The sequence below is a fragment of the Typopeltis vanoorti genome, chromosome 22 (genome assembly GCF_054136105.1).
Source record: "Typopeltis vanoorti isolate ZY-2024b chromosome 22, IOZ_Tvanoo_1.0, whole genome shotgun sequence".
In the NCBI taxonomy this organism is placed as follows: Eukaryota; Metazoa; Arthropoda; class Arachnida; order Uropygi; family Thelyphonidae; genus Typopeltis; species Typopeltis vanoorti.
The window spans coordinates 5825700-5840795 of NC_143570.1; the positions used below are offsets into that span (position 1 = coordinate 5825700).

At 36.7% G+C, this 15096-nt stretch overlaps 1 protein-coding gene across 1 annotated transcript in view; it reads right to left on the reverse strand.

Annotated features, from left to right (window-relative positions):
* Positions 1–865: 865 nt before the first annotated feature.
* The window catches only part of LOC150094130 (glycine receptor subunit alpha-1-like), a 45125-nt gene continuing 30894 nt past the window's right edge, over positions 866–15096 (reverse strand). The window contains exons 6-9 of the mRNA XM_090411796.1: positions 14586–14723; positions 7754–8014; positions 3416–3576; positions 866–1325 (exon numbers count right to left, since the gene is read on the reverse strand). Of these exons, the coding sequence (XP_090267922.1) occupies positions 1080–1325; positions 3416–3576; positions 7754–8014; positions 14586–14723 (806 nt within the window). The 3' untranslated portion in view covers positions 866–1079. The remainder of the gene's footprint in view (positions 1326–3415; positions 3577–7753; positions 8015–14585; positions 14724–15096) is intronic.

A 15096-nucleotide genomic window follows, 5' to 3' on the forward strand; every position in this document is an offset into this window, starting at 1 on the left:
AAATGACAACTTCTCTTCATTTTTTTTAATCTAAAAACTTAAGTTCTAAAGTAATTGTAAATATTCAGGTGAATATCCTTTAAAAAAAAAAAAAGAAAAGAAAATATAAAAGTGCGTTTTAGACCAAAATGCAATTACGAATTGTTCGTGCTTGTTTTTTAAATTATGCAGCGCTAAACATAGTTCGTCTGTTTGACTTTTATACTTGTCCACTTCTCCTGTTACCTGACAGTAGTATCACATGGAGAAAAGCACCCAACTAAAGCTGGGAATGGAGAAAAAATGCAGATATATTTGTAGTGCAGAAAATAAAATAATAATAATAAAATCTTTAGTACGTATACCTAGTGCTGGATTTACGTATAAGCTAAAAAAGCTACAGCTTAGGGCCTTCGCAATCTGCCGGGGTCTCAAATAAAAAAACAAAAAGACCAGCTGATGTAATTTAAAACAGCAGGGGGCCTCTGAGTTTTGTATAACTTAGGGCCTCAGCAAGTCTAAATTCGGCCCTGCGTATACCGCAAGCAGATATTTGTAAATAGATATAATTGTCGGTAGAGTACTATACTACAGAATTGGTTAATTCGTCTGTTTAGTGAAGGAAAAATCTTCTTTTCTGAGAAAAAAAAAAGCCTGCTACCTCCGTACGAAAAGCGACCAATTCATCTTCAGTTTAAATATCGTTTTAATAACATCAATAAATATGATTTTAATTTAATTTGCACGTGTCTCCTTCTTCAACGAAACAGCTCCTCTTCCACAGAAGTTTAAGTCAACGTTTCTTATTCATTAATGTTCTTCAAACATATCGAATATTCTTCAGATAGCTCTATTCTATAATAGTAAACAATAAATACACGAAACATGTTTTTCTGCAGAGAACTGCAATTTCTATTTTCGAAATAAATTACAAAGATTTGTACAGCATTTAAATTGTCACTTAACTCCACAATCCTATCATGTACTCCATCATTCAATATGGCACTAAGATGAAATTTCAAAATGTCCTATTTTTGATGGAGAATGGGTGAATATTATAAACGCAGAAAACGTTCGTTGTCATGCTGGAAAATCAGATGCTAAATCCACAGTACAAGCCAATAAATTAGGTTGAACATAAGAAACCCTGCAGGAAATATAAACCTGCATTTTCGGTCAATACCATTTGCGATATCCTGAGGTGTAAGTTTGATTTCGTCCAATGGCCAAGGACAAGTGATGTCACCAGCATTGCTGCCCAAACTCTGAAGTTCAGCTAGAGACATGCATGATCTGCTTGTGGGCATCTGTTGGCCTTGATTCCGTGACTCGCCTTCTTTTCCTTTCTAGGAAAGAAAAAACAGAAAGTTACAAATTTAACATTTCATGAAGTTCAATTAAAATTGTGAAGGAGAAGAATTTGCAAGAGTAGAATTTGGGAAAACAGTAGTTGGCAGTTCCTGCATTCAACTTTGATAAGAAATTATCACCTCAAGAAATTACTGTATGACCTCTTTTCATAAACATTTAAATGTTTATGAAATTTGTGTGTGTGTGTGTGTGTGTGTGTGTGTGTGTGTGTGTGTGTGTGTGTGTGTGTGTGTGTGTGTGTGTGTGTGTGTCCTCCCAGTAGTATCCTTGTCAGGTGGAATTTCATTCACAACATAAAAAAATTGTAGTGGTAGGTTGCATATGTCATCTATGGCATTAGACCGCCCGAAAGAAAAGCGCCGCAAGTTCTATTCTAGTCACTGACTAGAGGAACTTTTACTAATCCTTTTTACGAGTTCTGGAACGGGCATGCGGGTTTTACTCCCCTAAACTCGTGTTTTTCGATCCCTATACTCAAGAAAATCGACCATAGAGCCCACACTGTTTTCAGCCAGTAAAACATAGTGTTAGGATTAGGGACCACGAAATTTCGGCACTTGTCAGCCGCATTGGTGTCGTGTATAATTAGTGATAGTCCTGGGCCATCTATTTCTGATTGGCCACTCATGGAGATTGAACTGCTCCCTCAGTCTCCAAAAGTTAAATAGGACTAAAACGCCTTTTAGTCATCTCACCGCCTTTTTCATTGCCCTATATTGGGATGAAAGGCGTTAGCTGATTTTTTAAACATTTACATGGGTGTCAGTTTAATGTGGAGAAATGTAAAGTTATGCATTTTGGGATAAACAGATTACAAGCTATGTACCACATTGATGGAACTGTACTCCAAGGAAAAAATTAAGCTAGGAATTTAGGGGTGGTGGTAGACAGAGAGTTAAAGTTTAGAGGATATATTGCTAAGATTGCTTGGCTATTGAAGAACGTACTAACAAGTAGCGATAAGGAAGTTATTATTCCTTTTTATAAGGCCATCCAGATTACTGTGCTCAGGGATGAGAAAGTGGTGGAGAGGATTCAGAAGCGATTGACCAAGATGATGAGTGGTCTGTGGAACGTATGAGGATAGATTGAGGGTGTGTACTGTAAAAATTGTCTGATAGGTAGGTGAAAAGAGAGGATGTGATACATTTAAGTGACTTAAAGAGTTTTATAAGACTGATGCAGGGGCAATATTTCAGCCTTGACTAGAGGTGGCAGAACAAGAGGTCATCCTTGGAAGTTAAGTAAAAGTGTGGTGAGTAGGAGCGTGAGGACTAGATTTCCTGCTTGGAGAGTTGTGAATAAATGGAATGGGTTGCCAGAGTCAGTTATGAGTGCTTTGTCTGTTAATAGGTTCAAAGAGAGGTATGATGAATTGTGTGGATAGTTTGGGTCTCCCCAATGTTTTCCGACTCCATGGAGGTTCCCGTACAATAATAATAATAGTAATAATTGCAAGGAGTACACGCTAAAATTGATTTCACGTCAATGATTTCACAAAGTAATTTTGTCTCATTGATTACGTCTGGAATTTCGTTGTTCAAGCACACCATAATCGATCGCCTTAATTACGAAATTTGAAATAATTATTTATTTAACGTTGCTTCTAATTGTAATAAGTCGTGCCTTCTAATTATGATTGTTATGTCACTTACAAACTATACTTTTCATTTCGAGTGTTATATGAAAGTCGCGATAAGGAATCTCCAAATATTTTAGATTCCGTTTACTAGAGCTATTCAGCTCATTTTCTGTTAGAACGAAAAATGACTAAATGAACTAAAATGAAAATAATCAATATATGTTATTTCTTTTATTAACAAGAGTTATTGATTATGTAACAATATAATCAATAACTCTTGTCACTCTTTGACTGTGAATCCTATTAATCTAATATAGAAATAACAATAATAATAATATTTTTTAATCACCGAATCCCAAAGTTTACTTATGAAAATGCTTCGATCCTATTTCTTTATTGTTCTACCTCATATAAAAATTTATCGAGGCAAGAGGAATCTCTCATGATATCAAAAACAGCTGTAAGAAATGACTACAGACTCACCTTTGAGAATATGCTGAATATCGAGCCTCCTCCTTCAGTATCCACAGAATACATTGTTGCAGTGCTCTCAACCCTCTTCATGCCACCTCTTTTTCTCCGCTTGTCTTTGTGATAGATGTAATTCACCATGGCATATTCAACGAGGGAAGCGAAAATGAAAGCTGACAAAGGGTGATAAAATTGAGTTATTTTATTACTACTACTACCGCATATCACTCCTATCAAACATAAATAATAAAGTACTTGCCAGACAAATATCTCTTTCATCACTATCAATAAACAATATCATCAATTATTAAAGATACCAAAAAAGTATATACTTAATTTAATCCATTATCCAAGTGTAAGTAAACAAAATTTGCGCCTGAAGTATCTTTCAGAACTGGGGCAACTCGTGGCAAAGGTGGTATAACTTCTCATCACTTGTCTCAGTAGTATATAATTAGTATATAATTTCTTGGTATCTTGAATTTATAATTTCCAATATCATTGCTGTTTTAGTAAGAGAGTATTGTAATAAGTATCCCGTAAAGTAGTCTGCGACTAATCTTTACAATAATGTTTAATTAATTTAAAGATGGTTAGTCAAGAAGCTCTCCACTTGGGTGGAGAGTGATTAATATGTTGGTAAATTTATCAATAAGTTAAGTAAATAAAAAGATCACTGATTGGAAACCTTTATATGTGGCTCTCAAGCTGCATGAGTTTCCAGGCTGGGTTGTCATACTTGTCGTGGGGGGGGGGGAGAGAAACAAGATGAAGTTACCTGTAAGAAAAAAAAGTTCTCTTCCTCCCGTTGTATTGAATAATAGCTAATTCAGTCTTGACCAGTGGTTATCGCTTTAGAGACGATCAAGAAATACGGAGGACCGGAGTCCAAAAATGTTTCAGACGTTCTCCACTAAAGAAATTCGATATTGAGAGCATGTATCATTATTCAGTAATATGGATTTCAATAATTTTTTTATAAAGGATTAAAAAATATTTCTTAAGAAATAAAGATAGATCGCAGGCATGGGCTTGAGTTAATAGCATTTAAAACGAAATGAAGCTAGTGTATTATGCCTGTTAATTGCGTGTGCTCTTCTGGATTACCTGTTTTACTGTTGAAGTCAGTAAGGCAGACTTATTTTTGCGACCAAAGGCATGGAGCTTGCTATTCACCAGACTGCGAATCCAGTATTGGTTTGTTGTTTATGACAACAATGTGTGTGTGTGTGTGTGTGTGAGAGAGAGAGAGAGAGAGAGAGAGAAGGGAGGTATTCTGATTTCTGTCTTACCTCATCGTTACTCGAAAAAGACATCGGGAACGTTCTGCGAATCCTTGATCCTTGGCGGAAGGGAAATGCAGATCATTATAACCATGATCACTAAGTTGCCGTGGCGGTTCATTTTATTTGATAAAAATTGCGATTAATTGCTTAAAAATAAATGACGTACTCCAAGAAATCTTAGCCAGAACACACGATTGTCCAGAAACTTACATGATCAATATAATAGTGACTCTGAATATTTCCCTAGCAAAGACATAAACAAGCTCTGCTTAAACAGGAAATGGCAATCGACCCAATCAGTATGAGCAAATGTATAGGTCACAGAAATTAGGACCTCCGATTATGAAAAAGTAACATTAAGAAATTCCCTGAAAATATCGTATAACAACGTATCGTCACAATGAAGTTTACAAAATGTTTTCTAATTATTTTAATAATAATTATGCCACGGTATTTGTGGAGAACTGCTTTGCATGATTCCGAATAAGATCATTAATCAAAATTAGTCTTCACCCTTGACTAACACGCCATACATTTAGATGGGACAATTCCTACTACCTACACAGGTAAGTTGATGGGATTAATCAGGTAAGGACAAAAAAAAAAAAAAAAAAAAAAAAATTCATGCAACAAAGCAGAATACAGTACATAATAATAATAATAATAATAATAATAATAATAATAATAATAATAATAATAATAATAATAATAATAATAATAATAATATTCTGTAAGAAGAATAAAAAAAAAGATGCATAAAATAAATTAAGCAATCTGTACCCCAGAAAATTAATGCAGAAATTAAAGTGCCCGTTAAGTAATGAAACAACAATTATATCAAAACAAAGAACTATATTGGAATTGTCAATTACACAGATTCAAAATAATCTCCCTCCAACTCCACACAATGTTTATATCCGTGGTACAGGCGTTCGAAGGCAGTGGAAGTCCTGAACGGGAACCTCCTCCAGTTATCTAGGTCACACAGCGTTGGATGACCTCAATGTCGCTGATGCGCTCCTCTTTCAAGGTACTCATCATCTTTGGGAAGAGAGAAAAAGTCTGCGGGAGCCAAACCTGGCGAATAGAGGGGGGGAAGAAGGGGGGGACGTTTGATCACACAGATCAACTTCGAAGCCAGAAACTGCTTCACAGGCAGCGCACAGTGCATTGGCGCATTGTCGTGCAACAAAACTCAATTGTTGTTGTGGAACAGTTCTTTCCTGACACGTCGTATGCGGGCGTACAAACGTTGGATTACTCCTAAATAATACTCACAGTTCACTGTGGTACCCTTAAGAACAAATTTGCGGTGGATAATTCCAGCAGCGTCGAAAAAGCATAATGATGACTGTGTTGATACGAGATTTTTGCAGCCTGACTTTCTTCTGTCGGGGAGTTCCACGCCATTCCATGCTCTGGCGTTTCGTTTCCGGATCAAAGAACTGTCATCGTCAGTAACAATTCTTTGACACACATCACGAACTCGATCAACTTCATGGATCAAATTTTAACAACATGCAACCCGGTGTTCTCTCTGTTTGTGTGTCAATGCGTACAGCACAAACCTCGAACAAATCTTCCTGTTGTGCAAATCTCTTTCTAACATTAATGTGGTCGTTTCCTTACCAACACCATGCCGTACAACGAATAGCATAGTGGTTATTCCCCTCTCGTGAGCAACAGTTTCCCTAGGTCTCACCACATTTTCATTTGTCCATGGAGGAACTGGCCATCCACAGTGTGGTTTACCCTCCAGGGACTCCCTCCCCTCTTTAACTGTTGAAAATCAGCAGAATACCTGTGCACGGCTCACAGTCATCGCTGTAAACTTTCTTAAATACATTTTTGTAGCCGTTTTTCTTAATATACAGTAAAATTTTATCACAGCTTTTTACTCCATGACACAACTTCTGAGACACACTCCGCTCATACACTCTTACTCAGGGCCGTCGCCAGATTAAATCGCGCCCTTAGACAAATAATTAAATATCGCCCCTGATGGAGTATACGACAATAATATACGAAAATCTCCAATTGCTATTTTTTTTCCATTACAAGCGAAACATTAATGCAAAACGATTACATAATAATATTAATTAAATGTTTGCTCTACGGGGATATCGCACAATAAAACTGTTTACAAGCTCGTTGTTGAAAGATTTTTAACTGGTTATATTATAAATTAACGATACCAAGAAATTATATACTTGGCTTTATCAATTGTAAGCAGGAAAATTTGGACCTGAAGTATCTTTCAGGACTGGGGCAACTCGTGGCAAAGGTGGTATGACTTCACATCACTTGCCTTAGTATCCCATAATGCAAAGCACATCTCCGTGCGGACATGTATAATGCTATGCATTGTGGGAAGGGCTGGGTAGCGAAACTGATCTGGGTAGTGACCCTTCCTATAATGCATAGCATTATACATGTCCGCAAGGGGATGTGCTTTGCATTATGGGATACTAAGGCAAGTGATATGAAGTCATACCACCTTTGCCACGAGTTGCCCCAGTCCTGAAAGATACTTCAGACACAAACTTTGATTTGCTTGCACTTGGATAATGAATTAAACCAAGTATATAATTTCTTGGTATCTTTAATTTATAATTTGTTTATAAGCTCTTCTAATAAATCCTTCTTGGGTCAATGCTGTTCGCAAATAATTTTTAATCAGTTTAAGCTTGGAAAATTTTCTTTCCGCACTTGCTATGCTAATAGGAATTGTGAACGTAGCAACGGCGCCTACCTCAATATGGCTGAACGAGTGCCCTTATTAAGCCGCGTCGTGAGACATGCTGCCTGTATGCTACACCCTGTCGACGGTACTGCTCTTACTTCAACGGTTACCACACGAAAATGCTGCGTCACCCAAATCGAAAGTTGAGCCTGAGATTACAAGACACTCTAGCGGTCAAAACTATAAACAAGTTTGTTACTTTTATTCAAAGGGCTGTCCTATAAAACTCAATCTCATTACTTAACAGGCACACTGTGTAATTTAAATGGAAAAAATATATTTCTTTAAAAAAATATATTGTTGTGTAACAGAAGAGCTTACCCGTACAAACGACATTCCACACATCGAGTGCATGCACGTATGACACCTTTGGCAGTTTTTCTCTCAACGCTTTTTCGCTAGTGACTAGAGTAAGCATACTGGTCAGTCCGAGAGTGACACGAGCAGGAGCTGCAGGTATCTCCACCCAGAAAGATGACCAGGAAGTTACCACTATAAGAATACTCGGAATATAAATGTCCATCAAAAAGTGACCAAACTCTCTTTTAAGGTCGAATTTCGCTACAATTCGGCTAAAATTACCTAAAAATTTAAAACAATGAAACGGTTAACAGGTCTGAATATAATTATTTTTAAAAAATAATATAATAAAATAAAATAAAAAGCAAAAGATAAAAGAACCATTGCCTTTATGTTATTAGTGAGAATGCCTGACTTTATTCACGTCAAACAACAAGTTAGTTAAACTAGGGTGATGTCTGGGATGTTTTTATAATGTTTTTCCATTCAAGGTATACATTTTATGTTCCTTTTAATTTGCATTTACTTTCATATCTCCGTAATACCTTGAAAAAGCCAGACAGTTTGCTGGCGAAACTGGTAGGTTTTAATAAATGTTTATTTGTAAAATACTGGTCTGTATTAATAAAAGTGTATTTCTAATGTTTTTCCATTTTAATTTCAAAAACTTTTTCAACTGTGTATTCCCAAAGGGGCTTCGTAAGTTAGGAAACCGGAGTTTCTACAGAAGCTCAAGTGTCCAGCTTTTGTAATTCTATCATGCTTTTGTTTGTAGTCTGTATCAATAATCAAGCTGCAAGAGCTAATCACGTGGTCCAATGTCACTTCTTTATCTCTGCACAGTCGACATTTACTATCATTTGAAATTTTTTCAATCTTCACCTTGACTGCATTCGGTTACAGTGTTTGTTCTCGAGCAGCATGTATCAGATACCCTCTGTCTGTTCCTTGATCGGGCCTTGCTGAACGGATTATCCTGTTAAACTATTGCCAACTTTCTCTTTACTGTCCTTTAAATATGAACCACGGAATGTTTCATTTTTCCAAACTGATTTTCCCCTTTTTTCTCCTTATATTGCTTTTTTGAATCTAGTGTGTACATTTACTGTATTTCTTTGTGAGCTCAAGTTAGCATCTTTTCTGTGCTTACTTTGATGCTATCTTCAATCTTTGTTGTTATCGTTATACAAATTTTTTTGTGAACGGTGAAATCAATCTACAGATATCAGTACGCAAATGACAAGCTTGCCATACACGAAGACCCATCAACAGCTTTGCAACATTAAAAGGCAGACTTTAACATTATCACTAATTGGTGTATTAATAATTCTGCCATATAAAACAATAATAAATCTCAACTTATCATCTTCAGAAACTTCAAATGACTATAGATCTCTCAAATGTCATATCTCATATTACCTAAAGCAGGGGTCTTCAACGCATGGCCCGCGGAGCTGTTTGCCGTGGCCCACCGGCCATTTTGAAAAAATAACTACTTAACATTAAAACGAGATTAAATAAAAAATAATTTCAATGAAGCCCGTGGGCCACTAAACTATACTGCGGTATTTAGAATTGTAAGATGCTTTCCAGATTCACAAGGAATGCTGTGCATTTGATACCTTACATGAAATCTCCTATAAAATAAATATTAAATAGACATGCTTCTTCTTCAGCCATCTACCAGCGCCAAGCGGTACTTCAGTACTAGTATTAACATCTCAGGTAGATGGCTGAAGCAGTAATTCGTTCGAGTGCGCTGCCTAGTGCCTTCCAGATATATCTCGAAGGTTCTCGATACTTCGTTATTTTCATATAAATACAAGAGGATCTCATCCACAGTCAGTCAGTCAGTCGTGAAAAGTGTGGTATTCATGTATAAACGCACGCAGGTTCGTCGTGTCAGCCATAGCCTATTGTGGTTTTATTTGCCAGACTTTTTTTTTCATTAGTGTGAGACATATTCAGTGGATAATAACCGTTACACGGTCATTTTGGATAATTTTTTGGGTTCACCTGCCATCACCATGGCATCTACGAGTAAAAAGCGTAAATCAAGTGATTCTTGTCGGGCTTTTAATGAAAAGTGGACCAATTTGTACTTTTTTATGCCAATCGACGATAAGCCAGTTTAATTTGTCGTGAGTCAGTGTCAGTATCGAAAGAATACAATGTAAAACGACACTATGAGACAAAATATGCATCCAATTTCGATCACTTTGAAGGGCGACTTCGTGTGGACAAAGTGAACCGTGTCCAAATTGATTTAAAATGCCAGCAGGGTATGCTTAAAAAGAAGAGGGAAGAGAGCGTAGCGTGAGTCAAAGTAAGTTATGTAATAGCTGAAAAAATTGCTAAAAAATCAAAAGCCTTCTTGGACGGCGAGTTTGTGAAACAGTGTCTCATCGTTGCTGGGGATATTCTGTGCCCAAATAATAAGGAAGTGTTTAAAAAACCGAGTTTGTCTGGGGTAACTGTAGCACGACGTGTCGAACAACTTGCCAATGACATTGAAGGAACTTTAAAAAAAAACAGTCGTCCGAATTTACGTCATATTCACTTGCTTTAGATGAGAGCACAGATGCGAAGGACACAGCACAACTGGCTATCTTTGTCCGTGGCATTGATCAACAATTCAATGAGAAAGAAGAACTGCTAGCGCTCGTACCTATGCAGGGAACGACGAAAGGCACTGATATTCTGGAAGTCGCCAAGAAAACGCTCCTGCGTTTCGACTTCAGCTTAGCCAACCTCGAGGGTGTGGATCTGATGGTGCTCCTAATATGGTGGGAAAGAACGAAGGGTTTGTTGCGCTGCTACGGAAAGAACCAGAACTAGAATGAAAAGATTTCGTCCATTATCACTGTTTAATCCACCAGGAGAATTTGTGCGAAAACTATTGGATTTGAGAATGTCATGCAAGTTATTGTGACTGTCGTCAACATTATTAGGGCAAGAGGATTGAATCATCGTCAATTCCAAGAGTTTTTGACCCAAGAGTGCGAAGCGGTACACGGAGATGTGGTTTATTATAGTGATATGGGTTGGTTGAGCAGAGGGAAGGTTCTTAAAAGAGTCTTTGACTTATGGAGCGAAATACAGCAGTTCATAAAAACCAAGGGGAATCCGATTGCGGAATTTAACGATCCGAAATGGATGACAGACTTTGCCTTTGTGACCGGCATCTCGTTGCATATGAATGACCTAAATACGCGGCTGCAATCCAAAGATAAACTGGTGCACACTCCTTGATCACATCAAGCTTTTGTGGCCAAGCTCAAATTTTTGGAGGCACAACTCGCAAAAAAAACGTAACTCATTTTCAGCTTCTCATTGAGTCCAACTGTTCGTCTCTTGATGAATACGCTACAAAATTAGCCGTGTTGCGAAGTGAGTTCGAAGAGAGATTTAGTGATTTTCGTCTTCTTTAGATTTATTTTCAATGCCATTCAGTTTCAATGCTGCCGAAATGCCAGGCTCAGTGCAAATTGAGCTGCTTGAATTCCAAAACAACTCTTTTTTGAGAGAAAAATTATTCAATGTGTCCTTGCTTACATTTTACAGAGATTACATTTCTGAGGACGCATTCCCTCTTCGCCGGCATGCTTTGAAGATGTGCGCTTTGTTAGGAAGCACATACTTATGTGAGCAGTTTTTCTCCAGAATGAAGAATGTGAAGTCCAAAACATAAACTCAGATTACGGACCAACATCTCGAGAATACTCTTTTTCTCGAGATGTTTAAAAATATTTAAAAATTAGAAAAAATATTTTAAAATATTTTTAAAATTTAAAAATATTTACTCTGCATATAGCGACTTCCAACATTGATGCCAACATCGAAAAGCTGGTCAAGGAATAGCATTGCCAAGTTCCCATTGATTGTAAAAAATGAATGTTTTCTTCATTTAATTATCTTTTTTCAAGTATTGATTGTATTTAGTTATCATGAACCCGACTCCTACCTACGCTCTTAAAGCTGAGTTTGTTTATTTTTATAGGATTTTAAGTAAAGTATCAAATGCACAGGGTTCCTTGTGAATCTGGAAAGCATCTTACAATTCTAAATACCGCAGTATAGCTTAGTGGCTCGCGGGCTTCATTGAAATTTTTAATGCGGCTCGCACTGTCTGAAAGGTTGAAGACCCCTGACCTAAACCGAACATAAACATACCCTTGCCCAGCGATTCAGGAAATAACAACCCTCAAATACTTAGGCTTGCAGGCAGTGCAAGTGACTAGGCAAACCATCTACATCTGAGAAAAATCCATACTGAGATATGGTATGACTTCCTACGGTTCTCACCATAATACACTATTTAATGAAGAAACTAAACTCATTACAAAACAGGCTGACGGTAACTACTAGAACTGTGCATTAATAAAATAGCTCTGCTCATTTCCAACCATCGGTATATGCCGAGGTAACTCGGCAGTTCTGTGTTCCAGACCTATTAAACAAACTTTCCTGCATCATTAAAAATAAATAAATAAATAAATAATAATTTCATATGCTGTCCTAAAGAGGGCTTTGCGATCTATCTTTTTGTTTTCCTTTGACTGTAATTTTGAGCATTTATTTTCGCATTGTTCTAATATTTTGAACCAAGTTAAAAATTATTCTAATTTTGTGAATGTTTTCAAATAACAGTTTTCTTATAATTTATACTACTCTTTTATATGCTTACACGGTTATATAATCTAAAGTACGTAGATTTAGATTATGCTAATTCATATTTGGTAATAATTGTTTTCTATGCAATAAATTACAATTGCAAATCATTCAACACATTTTCTTTGATTATCCTCATTTGATTTTCTTTCCTCCCTAGAGCTGGCGAGGAGTGAGGGGTCTTGGGTGATATTGTTTCTCTAAGTCTTACCTAGCACTTTCCAGAATCATTCACAAACTTGGAATACGGGAATCAGGCCGAGCAGATACACACTGTGAAATCTGCTTTTCAAGCTGCTATGCCTGATAGCATAACGGAAGAGGAGCTCAATCCTTCTGACACAGAAGATCTGGTGCCTCTCTTTTTGATAAAAAACCAACAATGAATGGGAGAGACTTAAATCCTGCAATATGAACAAAATCTGCAGCAATCTAATACAACAGTCCAACCAAAGCACTTCCTTGGAAAATCCTACATCATCCCACCAAACACTATTTCACCGGGACCTACCATATCGCACAAGAGCGATCAAACCGTACGCAGATATTCAGCGGAGAATGTGGCATAATGCACTACCCACTCCAATCATATTAGGAAAATTCAACCTAGATGTTTCAGATAATTGTCTGTTCTGCTACCGAGCAGGAATAGTACGATATACCTACTTAGAATGTTCCGTCAACATCCAGTTAATCCGTTCGTCCTGGCCTGGCCAGGACGAACGGATTAACTGGATGTTAATCCGTTAACTGGATTAACCAGAATTGGGTTAACTGGGTTAACCCAATTCCGGTTAACTGGGTTAACCGGAATAAGGCCAGTTCCGGTTAACCCAGTTAACCGGAACTGGCCTTAGCCTGCGGTTGTCTTCATACAGAAGAGGAATATCTCACCTTGTCCACGATGAGTCGAAAAAAAAATCATTTGATCTGCAACTGCCTCTTCATCACTGCAAAAACAGTAATATACAGTTTTTATCTTCGACACACAAGACCAAACAGCACAACAGTTTCAGAGAGACAGAGAGGAGGTGGACCATCTCCTTGCAGCCTTCAAACAAAAATATCATTGATCATCATCACCACATGCATTACAACGCCCTAGACCTTTTCCACGAAGACTGGAATCTACGGAATAAACTCCCGGCTAAGCAGGGCGACTGCATCGCAATCCACTTTTCAACATAGAAGTGATATCATTGCTCCCCCTCCCAAAGAAAGGGAGAAGAAAGAGATTTTCGTGCTTAACGTGAATAATGATCATCCCTTACTTTCATGTAAATATGTAATATTGTCTTATAACAACTGTTATTTTCGTGTAAGGTATAGTATCATGTCAAAATAATTGTGATTGGTATGAAAAGTAACATCGTCTTATAACAACAGCTACTCATGTTATAGATTACAATCGTTGCAAAATAAAATGATCAAACTGATATTCTGGGAACGAGAGGAGCCTGCATTCAAACGGGTCCCCAAGGACAGAACACAAAATATTTAAGGTAAAATACTTACGCCACTACACATTCATGTAACAAGACCACAATCAACAAACTACATGACACATAAGTATAATAATAACAATCGAAAAGCCACCCGAAGCTTCTACATATCCGAAATGATCAACAAGCTGCCATTCGGGAAGAGAAACCTAGGGAACTAAAAGTATCAGGTACCCGTTTGTTACTGAATTTAACTATTTATTTACACTTTTTGTGACGCTTCTTTCACATCTCATATTATACAGCTTTTCACCGAATTTCATAAAAATTCATCGTACAGTTTTTGCGTTATTGTAATTTTTCTTTTTGTTCCTTAATTTATGAAAACCAGCTAGACATATCAGTATATTTTTAGCATTGTATAAATATTCGTTGTACCTTAAATATAAAGAGCCAATAGGCTTCATTTCGTCATATAAACATTATTTAAATTAAGGGGATATTAAATCCCACATTGTTTTAAAACCGAATAAGAAACTCTCTGATTCCAATCTTTGAGTTTCTTATTCGGTTTTAAAACTATGTGGGATTTAATATCCCCTTAATTTAAATAATTCATTGTACCGCTTTTCAAATCACTATTATTGTTTAAAATAAGAATATGCTGTATTTATTATGAATTGATTTTAAAAAATATTTCATTCTTTAAGTATTTATTTATTTAAAGAAAATAATCCCACCAATTTGCCAATATTCTTCACGAGTGATCTCCAGAGAATAATTAGTGAGGTCAAATCCTGTCAAATAAAAATTGTTGTTCAGTTCCATCGGTTGATATTCGGACCATTTCAAAAGGAGATGTTCCTCGGATAGCGTACCTGAAATGAAAACAACAAAAAAACAGTAAAACTTCCTTCAGATTTCAAGAAAAAAAATCCAATTAGATTTTCAATATAAATATTACGTTAGCAATTATATATAATAAATTTGCAACATTCTTTCTTTTAATTATCTGCTTATGTCACAATATTTAATTTCCTTTTCCGTAAAAGAAGTCCTGTAACTCAATATCGTCAATACCGACATAAAAAGTCTGGAACATACGGCATCACTTTCCAGGTTGTCATGATAAGATCTCTCACAATCTAAACCGAGCTAACAATGCAAGTTGAACTCGAGACAATGCCTCGAGTTCAGCTTGCATTGTACAAAGCTCTCCGTCAACAGACGACAATAAGCCATTAGAAAAAG